This window comes from Bacillus rossius, chromosome 3, assembly GCF_032445375.1.
Source record: "Bacillus rossius redtenbacheri isolate Brsri chromosome 3, Brsri_v3, whole genome shotgun sequence".
Lineage (NCBI taxonomy): Eukaryota > Metazoa > Arthropoda > Insecta > Phasmatodea > Bacillidae > Bacillus > Bacillus rossius.
In genome coordinates, this window is record NC_086332.1 from 24,148,601 (window position 1) to 24,164,174 (window position 15,574).

Consider the following 15,574-nt stretch of genomic DNA (forward strand, 5'->3'; position numbering starts at 1 on the left):
CAGGGCGACAGCCCCGCCCAATACGACCCCTGGGAGCTCTCCCCGCGACAGGCCGCCACTCGAGTCCCTCGCACGCTCCAGGAGACCGCCGGCCATGTGGTAGCACAGCCAGTGCTCTGGCTCGCCGCTGTAGCGCACAGACTCGCGGCCGGGTTTCCCGATACGAGAGGTTAGAGTAGGCACCACCGTCCCGCCTCCCCCTGCACTTGTTGCGGTCAATGCCAGAGTCGAGGGTTCGCACACCGGTGACCCCAGATGTTCCTGTCTCGCCTTGCACTACCGGCTTGGAGCCCCTGAGAGAACTCGCGACTGTCGCACTGCGGGCGCGCGCAGGCGCCAGTACAGCCGCGGCGTGTTGAACGCCGCGCCCGCCTGCCCCGCTCGCTCTTCGAGGCACCTTTAACGACTGCGTCCTCTTAGATTTGCCTTTGTCGACCTCCTGTGGCCGCACACTTTTGACCCGCAGTGCGGAGCTCCTCGGGCAGCGTGCACTGAGTCTGTTGGCTGTGGAACGATCTGTGGGTCGGTTCCTTCCCCTCCCCCGGGGGCGTTCGATCAGCGACCGTATTGAAGTACTGTGTTGAAGTTACTGGCCAGTTCTGCCCACGATCGAGTGCGCTTTTTCCGACTACACATCGTTTTTCTTGGTTCGGCAGCTGAAGATTTTTCCACCATTTCTGAAAACAATGCTGGTGATTGGTTGGTTAAGCCAGATTTTTTTTTTTTTTTTTTGGAAAACTAAGGAACTTTACCGATGTTATTCAGTGTAGTATTTGGTGTGGAATGACAGCTAAATGTGTCGTGTGAATAAGTAGAAACTGTACGAGCTGTGCGTCTCTCTCTCTCTCTCTCTCTCTCTCTCTCTCTGCCGCGGATCACCGAATACCAACATAAACTCGCTTCTGGAATATCTTCAGAAATCAGATTGAACTAAATCGTGTGAAGATCTAAGGCAATTATATTTACAGTTACATGTCACGTTTCTCTCAGGATTCGAACTGGCATTCCAATCTATGTATGAAGCAGGAATGGCCTGTAAAACGTATCCAAACATATTGCCTGTACAATAGCCTCTTAAATAATAGGGTTGATGGGACGGGGGGGGGGGGACGGGGGGAGGGTGCGGGTAATGCCAGGGATATGATCCTCCACCCCTCAAATTCTAGAACATATATTGTTCCCAACAACAAATGGAAAGAATTTGCAATCAAACAGAGGTAAATATTACCTCCCCCCCTTCTCAACCCCAATCAACAAATTAAATACCTACTTCGTACGCTTATGGACGTAGATATATGCAGGTACACCTTCAACTTTTCCTTAGTTTCTACGCGCCATTAGACCCACTGTTGCTTGATGGTCGTTGGCGGAAGCTGTTCGCCGCCGGACCTCGGATGACCTTTAGAGATAGCCCGTGGTGGGGGCGGTGCGGTGGTGGGGGGGGGGGGGTGTTCTGACCCCCGCAACACAGCGCGGGCTTCGCAGTACGTGAGGCGGGCTCAAAGTGCTCGTCCGTGACGTGTCGTCGGCAGGTCGCGAGATAAGGGCGCCCCTCTCCACCCTGCTTGCTCTCTCTCTCTCTCTATCTCACACACACCATCTGTCAGGTCCAGGGTGTCCACAGTTGGTACTTTCGTACTAGATCTAGTACTTTTATAACTTGTTTAGTGGTCTAGTACAGATCTAGTACATTTCTCTTTAATATAATAATATTACAGTAACTCCAATATGTTTTATTATTAAGCGTAATTATTTTTAAAAACTATGGAATTAATTTATGTGTATGTGTGGTGTGATATTTAAGTTCGAGCATTGCAATGTCATAATAACTTCCTAGATTGTTAAAAACCATAACTAATTATAATTTAGTACTTTTTTTTTTCAAATCTAGTACTTTTTTCTCGCCTAAGTTGGTACGAAATATTTTTTCGTTGTGGACACCCTGGTCAGGTCGCGCAGGTCTCGTCCGCACTGCCACGAGGCCACCAGCGCCCCACAGTGCGCGTCAGCATCGACAGTGGGTAAACACACCACTTAATTATGCCTTATTCGTGGTCGTCTTTGACACAAGATCGTGGCCCCCACATTCGACCCATTACGGGCCCTGGACCTTGGATCAGACGGCAATCCCCCCCCTACCCCAATTTTACATTTACGCGCTACATTATAATTGAATGGTTATTTCTTATCTACACTCTTATTAGAATGTTATTTAACTTGAAAATACAGGGTATAATTATGGTTACTATTTTATAAGTCCAAGCTAAGCTTTGTTTATAAAATTATTTTACTTTAAAATAACCACAATGAGTACGTATGTATATTTATTTCACCCACTGAGATAAAAATGAAATTAATTACAGAAAAATAAAATTTGCTGTAGTTTAGTATGTAAAAATTTATAATAGTTAAACATTTAGGAATAAACAGGACTGGGCCCGTGCCCTGGACCCAGGGGTCCACCCAGCCCCACCCTTGTGGGGGCCATGCACAAGACACACTTGTTACAACCGGAGGAAAAAATGTGCATACCCCCCATACCCCAAAAGGTTTTACGAGATATACATACATCAATTATCCTCTTGTTCAGTTACCAAAAATTTCCCGGAAGTTACATAGTAGATGATAACTTTCTGATTAGATTCGTCAAAATTTAATCTCTAGGTATGGAAATTTATCGTTGTCAAAGTGTAATAATTGTAATATTCTGTTTGAGTAGAATATCTAATTGGCGGTGCGGATACATACATTTTGTTTGGACAGTCTTGTTTAATTAATGTCTTAATTAAATGAAACCCAACTCTTATGTTGGAATTACAAAAAATAAATTTATCAAAAATAAATACGAGATAGCGGGAACATCTACGAATATTTGGCGTTCGTTGTTCAATATGCTATGCAGTCTATGTAGGTACATACTTGTAATGTTATATGCGAAGCGACACTAATTATAAGCTTGAATTCCCTTTCCTTCCGTACAATTACACTTTTTTTTTGTAGCACGGTGTTCAAGATAGATACGTTTTGAGGTATTTCAGGGAAATTTAAGACTTTGACAGCTAAATATTGTGTCATTATAAAAAAAAACAAACACAGGTTCATATAGCACCCCACACTACTATATCCCCATAAGCTACTGCTAGACCTGTCAGACTTCATCGTCCTACGTAACCAAAATCCGTCCATCACATGAAAATTGTTCCCGAAATTTAAATAGTTAATAAAGTGAAAGTGTAATTTCAAAGCGACATCATAACATAATTTCTCATACCAATAACCTTCGCGAAGACATCATTTAATTACCGACTAACCAATGAAATTTCATAAATAAATTTAAAATATAAGGTTTTTTTTTTTTTACTTTTTCCCCTTTAAAATATAGTTTTGCCAAGTAAAAAATATATATATAAATTTCCAAACTATGTGTACGAACAATGAAACGAAATAAACTTCGTTAAAGATTAGAAGAGTTGACAAATGTATGTAATAATGTAAATAACGGCACCATTGTACAGATTGTGTAAATATATGTACCATGATGATAGCAGATTGTTTTAAAACATTATTTTGAACATACACCATTGAGGTTTACATTGTAGTAGGAAGGAACATTTGAACCTCTTGTGTTCGTCTGTGCTGTCGTCGATGCGGTCTCCTAGAGGTGGGTCGAAAAGTATCAACCTGATACTTTGGCACTGATACGCGCCTGCATCAGGAACGGCAAACGAGTACACTTGAAAAGTATCAAGTACTTTAGTATCAGTTCAGAAATCGCCTGGAACAACACCACGGCCAATATGCGCAGAACCCGATCGCAGATGACGGTCACTTGGGCGGAGCTTGTGAAAGGGGAGGGAGCAGGAACGACGAATAAGGAATAAAGAAGGGAAATAATGTAGGGGAGGAAGCGCAGGGGAAGGCGTTGAAGGAGAAAGGAGAGGCGCAAAGCGAAATTGTTACGAGTCGTTTGGTTATTGTCCCACATCAAAATACGCTCAGTGCGCAGTGCGTGCACAGTCTCGTTCAATAATAAAACTAATGAAATTTTAATATTAAAAAGTACATTAATACAAGATATAATATTGATATTTGTGCACCTAACAGCTATGAAAATGCAAATAAATTCTCAGTTGACACTAATAACAGATGTAATCAACATATGGACTTTTTTTTCCGAAAACAATTAGTAACTAGTGTTTTCATACATTAAAAGATTACGATTTTATCAAAAATTAAAAAAAAAAAAAACAGATACGTACATTAGTGAGCATACTATATCAATGTTTACGTTTCAAATGTTTCTTCAGATTAGTCGATGATGATTTATAACTCAGTTTTTGTTTACACAAATTACAATTAGCAAACTCATTATTTTCCGTAAAAAAATTCCACACAAATGAAGTTTTTTTCCTGCACTTATCCATTCCTTATTTCACTAAAAAAACTACTAACTAAAAAGCATGACAGCCCGCAACAATGTACATGGTGGTAATTAATACACGGCCAGGACGAACTGCAGTGAATGTTGAACTGATTGATACTGGCTGTATCAGGCGGGCATGAGAGTAACAGAGGTAGAGAATTACCGGGCGTGATAAATAATGTATCAGAGACACCGATACCTTTTGACGCTGGTGATGACGGCACGGAGGATGTGTACCCTGTAACGTGAATGCTGATACCATGTCGCTTCCTGGGACCGCTACTGCACTGATACAAAAGTATCAGAGACTTGTACCTAGGTACATTACTGTATCAGTATCAGGTTGGAACAGATACCGAAAATTGCTGTAACAACCCACCTCTACGGGTCTCCATAGTATCTGTTTAATTTCATCGCTGTAATCGCTTGTGCGTTCGCTGTATTGTCATTATGTTTTTCTGATTAACTGTTTAGTATCATCGTTGGGTTCCTCTCTTTGTCACCGAGTTGTCCCAAGGGTTTTGTTTGTATTTACTATTCTTGTTGCAACTGTCTCATAGTCGCCAATCCACTGTGTTCGCGTGTGCTGTGATATTGTTCCAAATCTTTCCACGGAAATCTTTGTGCTGTCTACGCATTCAACATTTGACATGGGCAGATTTGGCTTGCTTTTCTTTATTTGCACCTTGTTCAAGTTCTCTTTGTCTCGTACAGATTATTCGCGAATGCTGCGTGAAATTTCACATGTTGGATTTTGATGGTACTCGACTATCATTTAGGGCAGAACTAACAACACAGACAAAGGAAATGGATACGCCATATCAATGCGACCCGGAGGTGTCTAGGGAAGAGCTACAACGAGAGAGGCTGAGGCAACTCGTCCCCAGCTTCATTTCCACCCATCCACCCAACCTGCTGACTCAAAGGAACCCAACCTGGAAGTATCACACGGCGCTTCAAGGTCCATCACATCTCAGGAAACCCACAGCGCTCTGTGATTTGCCCGAAGTGCTACTAGCTGACCGGGCTAGTGCCGGGTCTCTGCGACGTACAGTGCAAACCTGCAATTACGTACGTCCCAGAAGCAGTGTCGAGGAAGCGACAAGAGACGCACGGGCGCTGTCGCAAGGGTGATGGGTGGGGGAGGGGATAACAGCGGCCGCACACGGGCGACGATACTTCCCAAGGTCACACCACCCGGCGCGGAGCACCTGCCGGCAGTTTCCGTGACGTGCGTCCGTGCGCCGAGACGCCAGTGGCGGTCCTAGCGGGAGGGGCGCTCCACCTCCAACCGCAACTCCGGCAGAACAAAAAAACAACAACAGATGTTCTTCTCCAATTAGCACCTTATCTTTGGGGGGAGGGGGGGCATATTATTTTTCGAAATTTCGGACGTCCTTTTTCACTGGGAAATACTCCCTGCCACCCAGTGGCGGATCCAGGATTTTGGTTTGGGAGGGGCTTGACCCAGCTGAGGCTAGGCTTTATCAAGGCAAACACTAAAACAATAGTGGACCCAGATGCTTTTGGAGGGGGCTTGAGCCCCTTAGCCCCCTCTGGATCCGCTACTGTGCCACCCAACAGGAACACTCCGGTCATCCGGCCCTCCCCGAGATCCGAAGCTGGGTCCGCCAATGCGAGAAGCCTGGCGGCGTCGTCGACTCGAACAGGCGAGGGCGAGTAAGCACAGACTCAACATGGATGGACACAGAGCGCGCTCGCCAGGCTGCATACATGCGTTTGCCTATACAACTTATAAAGCCACTTATTGGCTTTAAAAGTTGTATATGCAAACTTGGGGAGTTTGTGTGTGTGCTATACCTTAGGTATCAATGGATGTAATGAAGTTCAACGCTAATCACTTACGGGTGTGTTATTGAACGATACTCGTTTTATAATAGCTTATATTTTGTTTAATTTCCCCCAGCATAATATTACATTGAGTTTTGAGTTAGTAAATATCATGAGTGTAAATACATATATTTTTTGACTTTAGAACAACACTCTAGATCCTCAGCGGTGACATGAACCATGAATTCTCAAACCTGAAACTGTCAAAAATTATTAATGTGTTTTGATAACACGTCAGATGTATGTAATATTAATATTGTTAAACGAGCATTTGAATAATATTTGTCTGTAAATTCCAGCATGCATAATAATGTTTAGCTTATATTAGGCATACGATGTGTGTAGGCACAAAATCTTGTAAACTGAATATTTTATGTGACGTGATTTATGGATTTATACATATAAAACATAGTGCATAGTTTTCAAATTTAAAGAAGAAGCAAGAAGGCTTATTTTAGGCACTTCCTGTCTTGTCAAATTCAAAATGTCTGTGTAGCACTACCAGTTATTAAGTATTTCTGAGCCATCCAGGCTTAGATTAATATTTAAAAATTATGATTAACCTTTTACTAAGTGAGTTTGTGGTTTTGCTGAGGAGATAATTACAATTGTCTCAAACTTTAATTCCGCTTGTTATCAGCCATGACAGATTTAAGTGCAACTGTCAATTTCATGCTCTATAGTCAAGCAGATTATCTTCAGACTGGTAAATATTACCCCAATTATTATTAAATGCTAATTGACTCTAAACGATTTTCTAAACTTAAAATAAACAAAGGTGTAATCTATTGGAAATTATCCAATAATAACCTCACTACGTACTACCCTGAAGTTACAATTGCACCAGAGGTCCTGTAGAGATGAAAATAACTCTCATCTCCAGACTGGTTTTAGTAGCCCATTTAGATAAAGAAACCCCCCCCCCTCCCGAGGCATTTTTATGATTTTCGTCCCTAAAATTATTAATTTAAACTGCAATGTGAAAGTGGTGAACTCCTAAGGAATTTACTTGTGTGTAAAGTGTGCCTAGTGATGACTGTAATTCTACCGTGGTAAATATCAATATAAACATATAACTTTTCACACAAATGATCATACAAGTGATAATTAGGGTATTTTTCATGGTCAGTGTTTCTTAAACAAATCCTAATTATCTCTATTACTTTTCCACTACTGGATGTTTCCTTGGTATAACATTAAATTATATTTTACATTTTACATTGGAAAATGTCATTGCAGTCTTGCATAAAGAAATTTATGTGTAATATTGTGAAATTCAGTCCTTTTTACTGGTACTAATACTTGACCAGATGATTCAACTAGCTTCCAGAAGATTTAATTAGTGTCCTTTATCTTGTTAATGTTATCTCAGTCAACAAGATACCATTACCCTTCCCAAAAGGGAAATAGGTAATTTTCTGTACACAACATACAACCCGTAAGTAGAAAAACGGACCCGCCAGAATTTGTACCCATTCACTAGAGAATTCCTTTCAAGATACTATACAAACGTTTAGAATTCCTAGTCAGGTGTACGTGTTGGTGAGGCGGGATGATAAGTGCGGCGCTCTCTAGTTTTCTAGCAGAGTATCGCCTCTAAGCACAGTATTCTCGTAGTGCAAAGGGCAACTATGAGATTTGAGCGGTGATCATTACGTTGTGTGGTGGAGAAATGAAAATAAAGGTGCAATGCTAGTCACTTGAGTGATTTCAAAAATCTTAACCGGGTGTTCCTTGAGTAAATATTTTTCTGAAACCAAGCGTTTCAGCTATTTTCACGCTCCTAAAATAACAGTAAACGAAACCCTGGAACTAAAATTCTCACTCATCCCTCTTGAATGCTTTTCGTAAACACCAATTTAATATCTTGGGCAGTTTTAAAATCGCGTGGTTTTTCCTGAAACTCTGCAGTCTGAACACCGTAGCGAGGGCCTTAATATATCGACGGTCAAAATCGCGGTGCATGTTGGACGTACATAGATGGCACGTTTCTGAGGTTATAAATTGTTAAATTTTCAGAGTAGTTAGTATTTGATATTTCTTTGCTGGTGAGTTTTTAATACGTTCTGCGTCCAACTACCACTTCAAATACAGTAATTTTGGCAAATTTTCGAAGAAATTTTCGTAAACAATTGCAGCAAGTGCCAATGTTTATATCAGTTATGTCGGCAGATAGTCAAATGTTAGCCTCGCGTGCAGATGACGAGGACGAAAATCTTTCTGCATTACATCTCTAGTCTATCGAATTCAATGGACTTCCAAGAACAGAACAAAGCGCCTCGTAGCAACGAGTTATTTCTTGGCGTTGTTGGGGAACACTCCATCGGGTCGTGTTGCCTGCGATTGTTAGTGGTTTTACGGACGTCATTTCAGGCTGCTTAATGGCACACATAAAAATGTCGCTGCCGCCACAGAGCACAATAAGGTTTCAACCATTTCAGTGTATTCGTCCAATGAAGTGGACAATTTATCTCTCAATGATACATACATGGAGTTTATCAAACCTTGACTGTGAGGGTTAAGGTGTACCTATATTCTAGTGGACATCATACTTTATGGCTATAAAATATTTTTTTAAACTTTTATTAATACTTATGAAATAAGCAAGAGAGCGTAAGATTATAGGCATACAAAAAATAGTTTAGTTCCAATAAAAAAATTAAAATAGGGTAATTCTTAGGAATTGCCAAAGAGAGGCAAGTGTTCAGAAACAACTAACACAACAACTCTAACAACAAATAACATCATTCAAAGTTCATTCATGGTTGTTTTATCAGCATACGTGACGTACTATTTAGGAATGTATCAAATTTTTAGTGCGCCAAAAATTAAGTTCATGTCAACCTCCATAGCATACTTGTTTGTAAAGCACCAACTTTGGTTTAGGGGTGCGTGTTCGAATCCCGCGTTAGGCATGGAAATGCATGGCTTTGAATTGTTAAGTTTGGAATAATTTTGTTTCTATACTTTTCCCCCCCCTCCTCCTACCAAGATCAGACTAACAATAAAATCGAGAGCTTTAATTAGCAAAAAAAAAAAAAAAAAAAAAAATTGGTATCTGGCTGCCACACGTGCTAGAAATGAAAATTCACAGATAAAGGGATAGAAAATTTGTAGGGTACACACATATTTTTAACACATGTAATTATGCTAAAGGCCTTCCTATTTCGACGCTTCTCTCTTACTCAAGAAATAAATCCAAATAAAATAATTTTAGGTGATTATGTTACAAACGCCAATTAATATTAATGCTCTTTAAATTAAATTTTAAAATTATGTTACTATAAAACGTTTCATCCGAAACTAAGTAACGTAGGAAAATAGTAAATTACTTCAGACGTATTGGAGTTATTCAAGACCCTATTTCACACACTAAGTGAAATAATTTTATAACATGTTTGATTCAGTGCCTTTGATTCGAAGATGACTTGTAATCCACGTTGGTAAAACGCAAAATGACTATGAGGGAAATGGTAATGTTAATCAGGCATTATCAAGAAGGCCACACCTGTCCGTAATCGATAACCGACGTGACGTCAGCTATGATGAAACTAAAGCGAACGCGCAGTTACCTTCCGAAGAGTATGTATGACAGGCACGTCCCGCCCACATTTCGAGATAAGGCACCTACCTGGTTCACGTACCTAGGCCGTGTCCGAATACGTACTTACGATCCGACACACTTCACCCGCCCTTGACGTGTTCTACAGCAATTGGCCTCTAGGAATTATAACAGTCACCTAAAGGGATTTTATACATTCATAACAGCAATGGAGAACGTCCAAATTTAAAATCAATCTTCCCCATTTCAATAAGCATTCAAAGAACGTTGGCGACCAGTGCTAACCAGCGTATAAACCCACACCACGCACTAAGGCCGGGTTCATGAACTACGCAAGGGACGCAACGCCGCAACAACGCAAGCAAATGGTCGCTAAATAAAGCACGAAAGTCCCAGGACGTCACCAACCCTACAATTAAAACAGTAGAAAATGTAATCTTCGCCGGGTTTCATTTATTAATTCGTGTTTATCGTTATCAACAATTTTGATCTCGAAGTGTTAAATTCTAACGGGTGAAAACGTCATGTATATAATAAAAAAACAACAACACCGTGGCCATAGTGTCTAGGTCTTCGAACGTTTTTGAAAATATGCATCTTCAAATATGGAAGGGCGAAACGTAAGAAACTGAAAGTAAGGTGATGTTGCATAGTTTATGAACGAGTTGTTGGAAACCTCGTTGTTACTCTTGCGTAGTTTATAAACCGGGCGTGATGCATCCACGGACCGAACAGACAAAAGACGCTCGGCCGACTTGCCTGGTCCCGCAGAGCCTTGGCGTGCCTCATGACGAGCCTCGCGAGGGCCACCGCGTACAGCAGGAGGGAGAAAATGGTGGCTGTTGGCGTGTGGACGGCAGGACGCAAGCCCCCGCGGCGCTCTGCCTCGCCGTGCGACCGTGTGAACCCGCGCTTCTGCACTACTACCGGCGGCCGGCAGGGGGTCACTTTGGCGAGCGCGCACCCTCCCTCGCATCGCGCATGCGCGGCCCTGCAGCGCACCCCCTCAATGGCGCGCTCCCGGTGCAAGAACCTGCAATCCACCACGCCCTCAGCACAGCACGGGTTCGAGTCCCTACCGCAACCCCGTCAAACCACCCAACTCACAACACCTCAGGGCCACCAAACATCCGTTATCTACATCACCATTAAAACCTAATATCTATATTCACAACTAGAGTTAGTGGGTGGCAATCCGCGGCCTGGAACTCTACGCGGGCCCGCGGTTCGATGCCCGGATCTTGCACTCGGACCTCGAGGCCCGCAATGGCTGTGATGACGGTACAGTTGCAGCTTGCCCTGCGGCGGTGTTGCCTGTTCAAGCAACAAGTCTGAGCCTACAATCCACTAACTCCACTTTCTATTTTACAGGTTCTAGCAGACAACAGCCAGGGGGCTAGCTACAGCAATACTGGCTTAGCCTAACTTTGACCGAGCTATGTTGGCACGCCAGAAGTTTACTAATCCATGTAATTTCTTTTACCGTTTCACCAACACGACCACACGATTATATTCTTGCGCGAGCGTCGGCCTGAACTACCTGTTTCAATGCACTAATGGGCTAACTACCCATGCATGTTCTGTGTTCCCAGGGGTTCGTTGAAGCGGCTCGCACAGCTTTATACTACACGCCACACCCGAGTTTAACTAGGTCACTTGAAATTACAGCACACCGACAAGCCTCTAATGCACACCAAAACGACACTACATCACGCCAGTTAGCCGATCTAACTGGTGGGGAGCTTCACTCCCCCGCCGAATTAGGTACACGTAACTTTTCTAACGTTACACAACCTATAGAGCATCCCACTCTTAGATTGCTGTGTGGAAGTAAATGGGCGCATTCTCTCTCTCTCTCTCTAACACACGTCGATTGCCGTTAGCACTGTCTTTGTTTCTTCGTGTGTTGTTGCCAAATATCAAAACGAAATTAAAATTTTAATTTTTGGACCAAGCTTTTTTCATATTGTATAGCATCGAAATACGCAATACGCAGACAATGCTTATTTTGAATACTTAACAATATTTTAAGTGTACGAAAAAAATAAAAAAACATAACTTATTCGCTGCGAACTGTTTTGAAGTATTCCGATATGTTTCACATAAAAAAAAACCTACATGTGTATTTCATTCAGATTTTTTTTATTAATAAATTAATGCCTTAGAACGCCACCGAACAAATGTTAAGACAAAAACTGTACATGTTTCACTTAAATATATATTTTTTTAATATATTGAAATGCATTTTCTCAAAACTGACACATCAAAAAGTTGACCAGCGGAAAAAATTTTTCTATTAAAGATAGATGGGGGACGAACAGTGGCGTAGCGCGGGTGGGGCGGAGGGGGCGGCCCGCCCCGGGCGGCAGCCCGCGGGGGCGGGTCACCGGTGAAGCGGGTTGAGATCTGATCTATGATTCATTCATTACATGTGTCAGACACACTATAATATTCCATTTTTATCTAAAATTTTGCGCACCAACTATTTTTTAATATTTATTTAAAAGAAAAACTGCGAAATCACTAATTTTAATTAAGCACCTATAGAATGGGGGCGGCAAAATGGGTCTCCCGCCCCAGGCGCCGAGATGGCACGCTGCGCCACTGGGGACGAAAGCATGAAAAATGTTCACAATTAATTGAATTAGTTTTTAAAAGCAGCTCCATCTCAATTGCTTCTACAGTTTCCATGGAAATAGCTGTTAAAGATGTGTCTTATCAGTACAAGAGCGCGCGCTGCCGTCGTAAGAGGAAACAGGGTCGTGTGTTTAGATAAGTGGGGTTCTGTCCTACAAGCAATTTCAAATACATGGGTTCCATAGTCAACAAAAATATTTTAATTGATTCTTGAACATAATATGTAAAATGTATGAAATAAATAGGAAGGAATTTAATAGCGATCATGGTAAAAAATTTTGAATTATTTTTCTATCCTTCTCAACACCAAGCATTTTACCAAACATTGTTTTAGACAAAGTTTTAGAAAATAATTATGACATTTTCAAACAATCTAAACAGATTAGATAAGGTGTCTACTAAGACAGTTACGTTTTTTTTTTTGTCCGGTGAATATTTTTTTCGGACCCATGCAGTTGTGGCTGGTCGTATCAAAAATTTATTTAGAAAACATTTTTCGGCATTAGGTACTCCGAGTTATCATACGTTACAACGGATTCGATATTATTCATATTATGGGAGTTGTTGCGATTTTTCTGTTTTTCAAAAAATCTTCCCCATTTCGACCCAATTGTTCGGATTTTTCCCATAACTTACTCGACCGAGAATTCCCATTACCGTATTTTATTTATCATTTTGGACATGACTTGTCCAAAAATACGGCATTTATCGGGCCCATGAAAATGTGATATATATATATATATATATATATATATATATATATATATATGATTTTTAGAACATAAAAGAAAACTGTAAGAAATTTTCGTCTACAATAGATAGTTTTTATTTGAAATTTACATAAAAGTGGCATTATTACAAATTATATGTGTAATAGTATAAAATATTATAAATTACGATATGATTTCTTAAAATGCTTCTTGTTCGATCCGAATTACAAAGACACGCATCTCCTGAAATTCGTAATGTGTTAGAGATTTGGTAACAGCGCGCGCCATAAGCCGTGTACTGCAATCTAAGAGTGGGACGGGCTATACCAGCGCGCACACAGGCCCGTGTGCCAAACCTATCCCACAAGACACGCACCCCCGCCGTCGATTCAAATGATTCTTCACCAGTGTGGGGTGCACCTGATTTACTATGCAATTAGCGAGTTATAGAAACTTCTGTTTCTGGCCTCGCCCACGCTTACTGCCCCGGATGGCAATATGATGAATCGGCGGCGGTGCAAGAACCAGCGCGATTAGTCGCGAACACTGTCCCTGAGACAAACCGCGACCGGCGACATGGAAGTCGCAGGGCCAAGTCGCCACGTCTAATTTTCACGAGCGACATATTATTGAGACACATCAAAACAGAACCTTGTATGTAAAGCATGTGGATGTGAGGGATTTTGTAAACAAATTATTTGATGTGTTTTCGTGCAGGGAAATGGAAGAACTAAGATTTTTTTTAACTTGTTTAATTAAAAGATTGTTTTATTAATTTATTATCACGCTATTGAAGTATTATTAATGTTTACTGAGTGACATTTATCATTACAAATTTTATAAAAAAAAAAAGTATGCTCAGACAAACCAGATTAGCTCATATTTTATTGCCACGATTCATTATACATTTTTCTTCTTCTATATAATCAAAATGTCTTCCGACACGAGCCATCTCACTCGGCGGTCTAAGCCTACGGGCATGCAAATAGCGGGAAACTATAATATTCAACAAGTTTGGCGTTGTTGTTATTACTCTCGTCATCTCCGTGTCGCAGTTACGATTGCCTCCGCCCCAGAGCCCTGCAACCAGGGAGGACCCAGCGGGCGACCCAGTTCGGCGAACCTCAACCTGCCCCAGCCCCACAGCAAGACGGTCGGTTCCCGCCGCCGCGTCGATAAAGGGGGAGCGTTCACCTCGCCCGCCATTGGCCGGCGGCGGCGGGCTCGGCCCAGTGACGTCACCCCTGCCGCATCGACCCGCGCAGGGCGCGTGCGCGGCGCGGCCCCGCCAACAAGGTGACCCTGCGCCGCCCGCCCGCGGTGCAATAACCAGGCAGGTCCCCGCCTTGCTACTTCACTGATAACTAGAGACCTGAAAAATTCGCGCATTCATTTCACGATAGGCTAGAATCCAAAAAGTTTGCATTTCTGCTGCTTCGGTGATTGGGTCTCAGTATATCTGAAGGACTTTGGGCCTGTGAAAAAATTTAAACAAAAGAAGTAGCGAATCACGAGCATCCCAGTTAACAGGTGTCACGAGTCAGTAGCCAATGAGCAGATGAAATTCTCCCGAGTGCATAGAGGATCATGGAGTCCATCCTACAGGTCATTAGTGAACTCGCGAATTTTTCCGGTCTCTACTGATAACGTCTGAGAGCTTAGGACGCAGCCAAGTTAAGTGAGGCAGGGGGTGACGGTGGTGTCTATGCTGGGATGGGTAGCCTCAACAACCCCTGGACATAGCGGGATCTCTAACACCTCTCCTGTTTCGCGTATACCGCGTATTCCGTACACACGCCTATGGGGGCCCCGGAACGGCAAGGGCTTGCGCCTAAGAGGGCTGGGTTAACAAATAAAAGGGGAACCATTCCTGTGCAGTCATTCTGTCTACTTCACTACTCTACTACACTAATTCCTTGTCCCTTTCACCCGCCCGGGACAGCACTCTACCTGAATATGAAGGGTGCCACGGGACTGTGAAAGTTCCCTCTCACGGCCGTGGATGAGAATTGCAGATGGACTCGTGGTGGCAGTGGTAGCTCCCAAGCTTGGAGCACACTCAGAGGGTTCCCCGCTCCGTTGACGAGTGGAAGTGGTGAGCAGTAGAGGCGGATGTCCTCGGCTGGATCTCGAGCAACTGGGTAACCGAGGGGTGCCAGGGATGTGATAGGTGTGTACCCGTGGAAGCCCGGTGGGGACTAGCACCGTCGGTGACCTGGGGTGCACGGCGGGCTGGCAGCTGGTTCGGTGGCGCTGAAGTTGGGATGGGTCTCCTCAACCTCTCGACGTAGCTGTTCAGTTGCCAGAACCATGAAGCGATTGGAAATGGCGTAACTTATTTCCCGGTTCTCGAAACCCATGCCCAACATTCGGTTTTCCAAATTTGGACAC

General features: G+C 42.6%; 1 protein-coding gene across 2 annotated transcripts in view; it reads right to left on the reverse strand.

Annotated features, from left to right (window-relative positions):
• The window catches only part of LOC134530369 (hexokinase type 2), a 165,035-nt gene that overhangs the window by 84,808 nt on the left and 64,653 nt on the right, over positions 1-15,574 (reverse strand). The window contains exon 2 of one of the 2 annotated variants that reach the window (XM_063365130.1): positions 10,596-10,869. The exons of the other annotated variant lie outside the window; for it this stretch is intronic. Coding sequence (XP_063221200.1) covers positions 10,596-10,869 — 274 coding nt within the window. The remainder of the gene's footprint in view (positions 1-10,595; positions 10,870-15,574) is intronic. 2 annotated transcript variants of the gene reach the window in all.